Source organism: Sparus aurata, chromosome 6 (assembly GCF_900880675.1).
Source record: "Sparus aurata chromosome 6, fSpaAur1.1, whole genome shotgun sequence".
NCBI classification, from domain to species: Eukaryota; Metazoa; Chordata; class Actinopteri; order Spariformes; family Sparidae; genus Sparus; species Sparus aurata.
In genome coordinates, this window is record NC_044192.1 from 20868223 (window position 1) to 20879884 (window position 11662).

General features: G+C 41.3%; 1 protein-coding gene across 2 annotated transcripts in view; it reads left to right on the forward strand.

Annotated features, from left to right (window-relative positions):
• srgap3 (SLIT-ROBO Rho GTPase activating protein 3) overlaps positions 1 to 9915 on the forward strand; it is a 73127-nt gene extending 63212 nt beyond the window's left edge. For both annotated transcript variants that reach the window (XM_030419598.1, XM_030419599.1), the window contains exons 17-22: positions 621 to 848; positions 960 to 1033; positions 3684 to 3864; positions 3967 to 4116; positions 4222 to 4537; positions 6436 to 9915. In XM_030419598.1, coding sequence (XP_030275458.1) covers positions 621 to 848; positions 960 to 1033; positions 3684 to 3864; positions 3967 to 4116; positions 4222 to 4537; positions 6436 to 6876 — 1390 coding nt within the window. In that variant the 3' untranslated portion in view covers positions 6877 to 9915. The remainder of the gene's footprint in view (positions 1 to 620; positions 849 to 959; positions 1034 to 3683; positions 3865 to 3966; positions 4117 to 4221; positions 4538 to 6435) is intronic.
• The last annotated feature ends 1747 nt before the right edge of the window (positions 9916 to 11662 follow it).

Below are 11662 nucleotides of genomic sequence, written 5' to 3' on the forward strand. Positions count from 1 at the left end.
GGAACTGGTGCAGTAGTGTTTGTGTAATTCTGCTGACAAACCAACCAGTGTTGCCCATCTAGGCTCACACGTTTTTCTCCTCTGGTTAAGTCTCATTTTTAGCATCAGAAGGCATCTTTTACAGCAAAAAACTCTAAAAACTAGGGATCTGCCCAGCAACAAATGACAAAGGAACTTAGCAACTAGCTGGTGACCATAGTGAACCACATACCTCCATCAGGAGTTGCTAGGGACTTAAAACTGAGATATAAGGAGGCACACATGACTCCAAATAAATGATAATGCTGCTCATGTCTGCTGGATATATAAAGACACTCTTTGCTCACACATTTGCCATATTCACTTAAAAGGAGCTTTACTGCTAATATGCCAGTATTGTGTTCACAGCTCGCTTCTGCTGTCCCCAAGTGACCAAAAAATCAGTAATGTAATAGCCAATCTAATCCTTTATGACATAATAGATCATCCAAATTAAAAAAACAAAACAAAAGTGAAGCATGAGCACAAAACTACAAAACAGGATTGAATTCTTATCATTCACAATTTAATTGACAGACTAATATTAAAAAACAACATAATCTATACACACAGTATTTATGCCCACCTGTCCTGTCCCTCAGTCTCTCCCAGTACAGCGACGAGAACATGATGGACTCGTACAATCTGGCGATCTGCTTCGGTCCAACCCTGATGCCTATCCCAGACGGACAGGATCCTGTGGCATGCCAGGCACATGTCAATGAGGTCATCAAGACCATCATCATGCACAATGAGCTTATCTTTCCCAGTCAACGCGAGCTGGACGGCCCAGTGTATGAAAAGTGCATGACAGGGGGAGACGAATACTGGTGAGTATTAGCTAGACCAGGCAGTCGACACGTTAGCAAAGTACTGTGCTGGTGACACCTTTGAGCTCCAGTGTCTACATATCAGTTCTTGCTTTCCATTTGCTCCCACAGCGACAGCCCCCACAGTGAACCAGGAACTATTGATGAAGCTGACAATGGAACTGAACCGCACACCAGTGATGAAGGTCAGTACATCATAGTGTTCATTTTTAATCTTCCTTTATGGAGGGGTATTTGTATTACCCTTGTGTGTTTTAAGTCATACAGCGGCACAACTCAAGGAATTTCAGTTTTGGTAGGTTGTCCAATATTTTGGTCCTGTATCTCAACAAATATTTGATAGATTGGCATGAAATTTGGTGTTGGCATTCATGGTCCCCAGAGGATGAATCATTAGGATTTTGATCTTCTGACTTTACCTCTAGGACCACCAGCATGTTTACATTTGAAATGTCGTGACAGCAATCAGATGGATTGTCAAGAAATTTTACGCAATTGACTCCCCTCCCACTGCCAGCAGATGAGTCTAACTTTTTTTTTCTCTAGTGTTTCATGTTTGAGATCACGAAATCTCCGGAAAACAGGAAAAAGTAGCAGGCAATATCTTTTACTTCGGTCCACCTCAAACTCAATGCCAGATGAACAAAGTTTGAACGCTGCTTGAAAGATATGGTTGGGAAAGTCATTTATGCGCCAATGCCCTTAACTTCAACACATGTTTTGCTGACTGGAGCTAGAGCCAATAAACACCCATGACTGCTGCAGACTTTATTGGATGCAGGAATAAATGTAGATTGCACCATTTCCCATCTAAGGAAAAAGCTTGATGGGTGTTACTTGGTTTTAGTGTGTGTAGTCAGTGCAAACGGGGTTATTACAGATATTCATGGTCCCCTCAAGATAATTTGTAACATATTTGGTGCTCCCCGTGACTTGCTATCTGAGCCATCCTCAAGTCAAAATTTAAATGTGTCCAATTCTTTGCTCCATGGCCAAATACCAGCAAAACTAATAAATATACCCATCAGACTCTGTTGTTGTGTTTTGTTTTCCATGGTAATTGGCAACGGTTCCCAAAACTAAGATGTTGAAGATGAAACATTAAAATATATTGTTATTTTGAGCATGTTGGCAGGCTAACTTTAGGATTTAGCTCAAGCAGCACTGTGCCTAAATGCAGCCTGGAGCTGCAGTATGGTTCTTAATCTTGTTTCTTCACACAGGCCATTTCTCCTGATTTACTGCATCTAATATTAATACCAAAGTGAACTGCTGACCTTGCCTGTTTGCACTGTAGTCAATATCAGAGCTAGAGGGAGATGTTAGCAATATTTTGTATGGCACTACAGTGTACATTTAGGCTTGAAATAACCACTTCGGTTATCTTTTAAGTATTGACAGCAGTTGTGCAACTGCTTCGGTTGAAGAGAAGCTAATTCCCTAATTGTGTCAGAGACAAATATGAAATGACTTGTTTTGTAGCCATAATTGCCTGGTTATTTGATCATTCAAGGAGGAGTTCACATCTTGGCAAATAGTACTACATGGGTAACACATGAGAATATGCATGTGTGTGACGTGACTTTAAAAGTCTGTGCGCAAGAAAGACTTTGGTACAGACTGATCTTTTAACTGAGAGGTGAGTGAGGTTTGGGCTGCAGCGGCTTACGACTGCAAAGGCTTATGTGATGTTTGGAGCTGAAGGCAAGTTGAGTAAACAGTGTTGGCATGCAGCGCGGCCTCTTTGATCTGTCTTTGTGTGTGTGTGTGTGTGTGTGTGTGTGTCTCCTCCTCTCCCTCCTCCCCTGCTCGCTCTACTCGCTTTGTTCAGTGTTAGTCAGCAATTCTCCTGGGACTTTCTCCTTTGTGCAGTATTTCCCCAATTCTCCTCTGGGCTTTGAAGGCATAACTGGGCCAGGCACAAAAGCCAAAAACACATAGAACACATGGAATAATATCTCCTGTGCTGTCAGTGTACAGGTCTGTGAAGTACGGAGTGTGTCAGGTCAGACCGGGGTGACTCTTTCTCTGAGCCTCATCTGCGCTGCTGGCTGTGTTTGTAACAAGTGCTGCTGACCTTTCTTCTTTCTTCACGTACTTGGAGATGACAACAAAGACTCTGGTGTTGCACTGTTGTTTCTGTAGTCAGTTCAGTCGGTGTCCTCTGGCAGTAGTTCCATTTTCATGGAAGAAAAAACATGTTTGAGCTAAATTGAGAACTAAGCAACCATGTTGTGATGAAGACGCCTTTTATATTTTCATTATAATTGAAACAAAATCTGAACAGAATTGCTTTTTCATGTTTATCCGCTGTAACTGTAGCTGATTTTGCACCAATCCGGGAGGTTTTTCCTAAATAAAAACCTATTAAGTCAAGCATACCGTTAACTCTGACTGACCCCTGCTGGCTGACTTGTTAAAAGCACTGCAGACCTGACTAGGTTTTAGAAAAAAATCTGCCTTAATCAGACTTGATGCAACCTAAAATAGGTTTGAAAACAGATTAGGCTACAATTAAATAATTACAAACATCTGGTTTAATAATTACAATATTGCATATATAGTTTATTTTCAGTATAATGTGTCCACACGCATTTTCAAAGTGCCGTTTACAACTGAAAAGTGTCAACTATGAAAACGTTGGAGATTTAAGTGCATGATATTTTTTGTTGTTCAGTTGTTTGTGCATACTTATACTTAATGCACTTAATGATTGTCTGGACTGTAAATTATGTTGTTGATCAGGTCAGGAACAGAGTATACCTTATACGTACCTTCAAGATGGTGGTAGCCATGCAATTTTGTTGACGTTTCTTTGTCTGTTTGTGTTTTCAGAGGTTGAACAGATCGAAGCCATCGCCAAGTTTGACTATGTGGGACGCACTCCCAGGGAGCTGTCCTTCAAGAAGGGAGCCTCTCTGCTTCTGTATCATCGAGCATCTGAGGACTGGTGGGAGGGCCGCCACAACGGTGTAGATGGCCTCATCCCCCATCAGTATATTGTAGTACAAGACCTGTGAGTAACATCATCATCTGTGAAGCTGACAACACTGTGATAAACTGCTCTTGAATGAAGTTCACATTCAGTATTTCTTACTTGTTGTCTCTGCTCTTTCAGGGATGATGCTTTCTCAGATAACCTCAGCCAGAAAGCAGATAGTGAAGCGAGCAGCGGACCACTGCTGGACGATAAGGCTTCATCCAAAAATGATGCCCCGTCACCATGTGAACAGTCACCTGATTACAACTTTGGAGGAGTCATGGGGAGGTGGATAAATATCAAGAATAACAACTTCCTTGATTTTAAAAGTTCTGGTGATAGTATTGATGAGTGTGCTCTTCGGGCTGATCTATGTCTGATCCCTCTCCACAGGGTAAGGTTACGGTCCGATGGAGCCGCAATCCCACGTCGTCGGAGTGGACCAGACACCCACAGCCCAACCAGAGTGGCTGACACTCCGCCACGGGCTGCAGCCTGTCCCAGCAGCCCTCACAAGGTGTCCATCAGCAAGAGTCGAATGGAGAGCCCTGAAAAGAGGCGCCTTGGCACCTTTGGCAGTGCAGGAAGCATCAACTACCCAGACAGGAAGGCCTATCCTGAGGGTCACCCACTGAGACCGGTGCCAGGGGCCACTCGTCACAGCAGCCTCGGGGATCATAAATCCCTGGAGACTGAAGCTCTGGCTGAGGTAGGGGTGAAAAAGTTTTGATTTGTTTATTTTATATATATATATATCTTTGTGGCTCAATGATCTCAGTTCTTGATTTGAAGTGTCAGGCAATCATAGCATATAAGCAGCTTGGAAAGGTTTGGTATAGAGCCGAGGTCCCTGATGTAGCTGTCAATCTGAGAGCAGCAGCTGGGGCCAGGAGTAAATGTCAGGGCCAGACTGCAGCTGCAAGATAGACACACCTCAAGGACACTGACGCCTGGAGATGAATAACAAACGGTTCGGCACCAAACTCTCCTCACCTAATGGTGGCAGTTTATTAGAGCCTAACACAATCAAAACATGAAATGTTTCAGAATGTTCTTCAGCTTGAGTAGAACGGACGAGATATGATGGCTGGCTTCACTACGGGATACAGAGTATAGAATAAAATGTTTCAAAAGTAACATTTTCACATTGTTCCAAATTGATATAAAATCTCATAGTTGCATAAACAAAAAGGTTGAACTGATAGAGAAGCCCAGTAACAGGACCACACTGCTGTAGTTGTTCTGCATGTTCTGTTTTTAAGTATTTTTTGACCGTTTCATGGCTTCATTGATAGGATGGCATTCAGAGGTGACAGGAAAAGGGATGAGAGAGATGGGGAAAGACTTGCAGCAAAGGGCAACAGGTCTTGAACTCAGGACTCGACCCCTGGGCCAATGTAGCGAGGACAAAGCCCCTGTATATGGGACACCTGCTCTACCAACTGAGCTACTGGGGCGCTCTAGCATGTTTTAACCCATTTACCCCAAACCTCTTGCTGTATAGCACGGCTCAACCACATTAACATGCAAACATAATGGAACATAAATGGTCATTATTTGACTTGAAGTTTGCATGTGGATAACGCAACTAAATCTATTCCAAAAGTTTGCAGAAATGAATGGAAGACAGATCCCTGGAAATGAAGAAAACTGTACAAAGAAGACATTAGATCCTAAATCATAAACTGTCTAGTCTTTTATACTGTATATGGTATTTAACGTACACAGGTATTTCTTAAAACATTTTGGCCTTTCATACACACCTAATGACATTTTAGGTGATTTTTGATAAGTAGGCCCAGTGTGGGGATGTTAAGAAACAGTATTAAGTGCAAAAACTGAGATTTTTTAAAATGTTGATGCTGACACCCTTTGTTTGCTAATTGGTTGCTTGCTTATCAGTGTATGTAGCATCACTGGCAAATATGAACTTAAGAGTATCCATCCATCCAATCCATCATCTATCTTCCGCTTATCCGGGGTTAGGTCGCCAGACGCCGTACAGACCTCAACCACAGTTCCGATATTGTGGTGCGTTTGAGTTTGTACACTGGAACGGAATGGATGTTGTATTTTTTATATTTAGTAAGACACAAACAAACATTGATAATACAGTCACAGATAGAAATAAAACTGCTGACAATAAAAATAGCATGATTCTGGAGGATTCTGTGAGGCCCAATCATTTTTCATGGCCTCATAATTTTTATCCTGTTCTCAGGAAAAAGTACCAGTTGCCTTGGTAACAGCTCTGGTACCTGTAACATATAAACACACACAACATATAAAAATATGTGAGTAAGAGTGAGTTTAGGTAAAAACCCTTCTTAATATTTTCTCCAACCAACTAATCAGAGTGTACAATCTGCTTCCTAAATAATGAAGGGGAATGATCATGTGATATGCATTGTCACGTGTTAGTATTAAGATCTCTGAAATTGTACTAAAACATTCATCAAGGTGGAGATCCTTCTCATTCAAAGCCATTTTCAAAAATACTTGTGTACACGTGGACTAGGCCTAAGAAGCTAAATCTTGCACACACCAGGTTTGTACCTTAAAGTGTCACTGGCTAATAATCTTTATTGTTGTGTCCTCATCTACCAGGACATAGAGAAGACCATGACAACAGCGCTCCATGAGCTACGTGAGCTGGAGAGACAGAACACCGTTAAACAGGCCCCTGATGTAGTCCTCGACACCCTGGAGCCCATGAAGAACCCAGTCAGCTCTGAGCCCGGCAGCCCACTGCACACCATCATGATCCGTGACCCGGATGCAGCCATGCGTCGCAGCAGCAGCTCCACATCTGAGATGATGACCACCTTCAAACCGGCTCTCTCCGCTCGGCTTGCTGGAGCTCAGCTACGCCCCCCACCCATGAGGCCAGTGCGCCCTTCTCCAACCCAGCACCGCTCGAGCAGCTCCAGCTCATCAGGAGTCGGTAGCCCTGCTGTAACTCCCACAGAAAAGATGTTTCCAAGTAACACCACAGCTGCTGGTTCTAATACATCCGGCGACGCCGGGGATAAGTCTGGTACCATGTAGCGAAGGTGGAATCTGTTGGGTGGGGTGGCTGTAAAGCTTTTGGAAATGGGTACTGATATTTGAGAAGCAGATATGGAAATTTCCTTCTGTTTTCTGCTGACTTGATATTCAGGAAGCTCCTGAAATGAGCCTGCAGTGTGTTATCATGGAAGAAGCTGTCGAGGTGTGATAGCGTAAAGCTCAACTCTCTTTGAAACTTGATTTAACTGCAGAAAATGTGTATAAGAATACTTCAGTTTTACCTCAGTTTCAACAAAAAAAATGTTTTCTCAGATACAATGAATGCAAGTGAAGCAATACTTGTGTGAAATTTGGTATTAAGTCTCCACCCGGCACATGTTGTCCAGCAGATGTTTCAGTCACTCCTGCTGGTGTGTATGAATCACCAAACCTGGACAGGTGTGTGAACATTCAGGCTGAAATACCATGTCTGTTTACCATTTAGGTCACAGGCCTTATGGCTGTACATACAAACTTACTTGAAGTCGCCATGCTTTCTGTTTGTACTATAACACAGTGGATGTTCAGCAAAGTAACAACTTAGTGCCAATATATACGTCTGCATGCAGGGTTTGGAGAAAATATGGAAAATGTCCATGAATTGCATCATTGAGAGATCTGTAATGATGTGGGATTTTAGCAAGCATAAAATACTTGTTTGAAACCTAATTTCAAAGTGAAACAAATGTTATACTTTCAATCTGCCAAATTGGTACTCTAGATAAAAGCATCCTGGCATGAAGAGAAACTATTACTAATCAGAACTTTACAAAGCAGGTCATCCTCCATTGTCACTTACGGTTGGACTGTGGGCAGACTTAACCTGGATGTCTCCTTGTGTTTTCTTTGTCCTGTATATGAAATGCAGAGAACTAATGCACCAACTAATGTAGGAATCCTGTGGTAAACCTGTACATAATAATATAGGTAGTCATTTGTGTTAATCCTGTACAGGCAAAACAAAAAAAAGGCAAAAGGGTCGGCTGTGAATGGCACTTGTTAAGATCATAATCCACCTTTTCATCACCTTTCGTAAAGTGCAGACATATTCTTTGGCGATGTAAAATAGAGTTGGATCATTTATCTTGTACTGTGTGAGTAGAATGCATCTGGTTAATTGTACTGTAGAAAACCGATTGCTGTTGAACAGACAACAAAGGCTGAATAAATAAATGCTTTCTCCACTGACGCACACAGCTCGTGAAACTTGAGCTGTTGCCTCGTCAATTTTAATTCTGGTGATTTTTATTATTGCATAACACATGTTGAAACGTTCGCTGTGACAGTTCCTCTTCCTCAAAATTCAAAATGTGATCCTCAACCCAGAGGAACCTGACAGTACATGTTGTGACATACTGATATCACAGCTGTTTTCTTCCTTCCTGTTGATAGATACAGTTACGGATAGATACAGGAAGAAAAAAATTTTACACAACATTTCAGCATTTATATCTACTGTACCTCCCCAGTCCAGAGACCTTGTAATCCGCATCCCAAAGAGCCTGCTGCTCTGTTCTGCATGTATTGCGCTGTAATGTCTGACTCATATCCTGGGGGCAGTTTAACAATGGCTGTATGTGGTGCCTTGCCTTGGTGGAACGCACAAATAAATTTGATATTGGATGTTTTTTTTTGTTTTTTTTTTCTGTAAGAAATGGGCCTTAACATTTATGGGGATGAATTAAGCTGCTTGCTGCAGTTGCTAAAATAGAAGTAACAGAGATTAATGCTTGACTGAGCAAAAGAAACTTCAATATTAGCATGTAAAACCAGGTCCTGAACCCACTGTCAGTCTGTACAATCTGCAGGGGTGCTGAGATGATAACTGTAAACTGTTGTCGATGGATTGTTTGCTCTTGTTTGTCACATACTGACAGATCTATAAATGTCCAGGGCGGGAGGATAGAGGACTCCTGCAGCAGGAGCATGTAGCGCTCACATCCTCTGCTGGCTCCTGCTGGTATTGCCTCTTGTCACATCACTTTAAAGGGCATTATGAGGATGATCCTGAGCTGATTCTACACCCACTGAGCTCGCCCATACAGTTCTGTTTTGTCTGTCCTGGTTACAGTTTTGCACCTGTTGAAGTCTATGAAGACAAATGTTACAAATGAGAGTGCATATGTTTATTGAAATACGAAGAAAGCACACACATTTCAAAGGGTGGAATTCTCATTGTTATATTTAACTAGACTGTTTTATCTTAATTTATAGACACTTGTGTAAGTGGAGCAGAAAAATTTGAGTGCCTTTTGTGCACAACATCGATTTTTATTGGACTTTTATATTAACTTTTTTTTTAAACTGTATTAGTTGTCATGTTTGTTATAAACTGATGTTGCTTTTTAATCTTTACTTTCTATTGCTACTCAAAGCCACCTTAAGGACTACGTTGTGTAAAGATATTCCTTCTCATGAATTACTGAAGAATCATCATGAAATGCTCGTCCATGTTCAGGTGATCGCTGAAGAGTAAAAATTATAGAAATACTGCTGTATACACGATCTACTGGTGAAGTTCAGTGGAGTCATCTCAGAATTTTTCCTTCATCTTTTTTTTTTTGGTTTTTATCCGTGTGAACTGCCTGTGCTGTGGTTGAGCCGTAACTCTTCTCATTCAGCTCTTTCCCTTTCAAAGAAAAAAATTGTTGCAGTATTGTTGGAAACAGCGGGACTGATGTGGACCCTCTCCGTGCAGAGGTCGCGAGGCACTCGGTGCTCTCTCCTTTTCCCTACATGTGATGTTACGCTGACGTTTTTCTCTTCTGGAATGTGTGCTGAAATGGGTAACACTGTTTGTCTGTTGACATGAGAAGACATCGAGTTGATATTCAAAAGGGACATTGGACTGAGTCGTGTCATGGGAACCGGGGTGTGAGTTGCTGTCACACTGTTTACCTTCTCTTTAATTGTTTGTCTAGTGATGCTGTTTGTTGATGAGTGTTTGGTTGGTTGAAACCCTGTGATGTAATGTACACCATGCCACTGACTGGATGTTGAAAACCCCTGCGTCCAAATAAAACCATTATTGCTCTGTGATCTGGATATAGTGAGTCACTTCCTGCATGCATTTATTTGGGGTTTACTACAATTACTATTGGGTTTCCTGCTCTAATATTTATAAAACACATCAATTTTCTCATACTTTGCAGTGCAGCACTGTGGTCACCCTGCATTTTAACTCTTGTCTCCTGAAAAGCCCAGTCTGCTGGAGTTTTAGCTTCCACGTAGCTGCACTACAACAATAGCCACTTATTAAACGAAAACGTCACCACCAGACATTTAAAAGAGGGCATATGAATTCACACAGTTCCTCTTGGCCATCTTGTTATCACACGTTAGTCCAACATCACGCTGAACGCGGAAGTAGCTGCATGAACCAAGCAACGTGCCAATGCCTAATTCAATAGTCTGGCCAACATAACAAACAGTGAGAACATAAAACACGGCAAAAGTTACATCTTTCAAGTTATGAAGACACTGTAGCAGTCAGGGCATAAAGAACCCACACAATCCCTTTGTTTTCCACTCATTGTGGGGACATTTCCATGTTTATCAAAGATAATCAAAACCGTTCTCTCCCTGACATAACGTTCATGGAGGAGCTCATCGATTTAAGTAAGACGCTGATTGTGAAAATGGGTTTCCAGGGCCTTTAGTTACCAGGAAATTGATTCCCGTGTAACTCAACATTAAAATGATCACTATTACATTTTATGGCAGGCATGAACACTGGGGCCTGTATGTGCCGGGTATTGAACGTCAATAATAAGCTGTGTTTACATTTCTAAATAATAGCTTGAATGGGAGAGAGAAGTCGTGAACGATTATTAATGAATATTGCACAAAAAGAAAGAAAGAAAGAAAGAAAGAAAGAAAGAAAGAAAGAAAGAAAGAAAGAAAGAAAGAAAGAAGGCATCAGCAGATACAGAAAGAAAGAAAGAAAGAAAGAAAGAAAGAAAGAAAGAAGGCATCAGCAGATACAAAATGAGCGGAGTCCTTTGACAAAATCTCATGAATAATTTAATTGCAAACATGTACCAGAGTCTGTAGTTCATTCTGTAGCCACATGATGGAGAAACTGCAGCAGAGAAAGTGTTAGATGAACATGATGATTATATGTAGAATGTGTAGTCAGCACTGCATTGATTACTCCAAGGATAAGGAATGAGTGTTGTAGTGACAACTACACAGATATCACAGTTTTGCATAAATTAGATGATTACATCTCACTTTGAAATTGGCTTTCAGGTCCACTAGTTAAAGAGTGTTAAAGCTGCAGCTCACACTGCTGGTGCATAAACAAAATTTAATTTGTTCCACCTGAGGAACTCCTGTTCAACAAGAATAGGTCAAACAAGCAACTGGGCTCACATTTTACATTAGTCTGGATGATGTTCCTCTAACTAACAAGCAAGGACCTTTAAAAGAGATGGAAATGGGCTTTGTAGAGAGGTCTGTGTAGAGACAGACTGTGTAGAGACAGTCGAGACAGCCTGTGTAGAGACAGACTATTTAACATGACACATTAAGTCCCAAATCGATCATGACTGTCCACATGTGGAAGTTTTGAGGTCACATTGTCTGAAACAAGTGTCACAATTTTTTCTTCTCAGATGGATTGTAAGTGATAATCACGTTGATATTGTCTTTACTAACAAAGAGGATCTAAAAATGTGTATCGGAATGTAAATATGTGACATAAAAAAGGACATGGACAAGGATGTCATATTACACAATTATCCAGAATAGCACTCAGTAGAGTGCATACCTCCGTTGCAGAAAT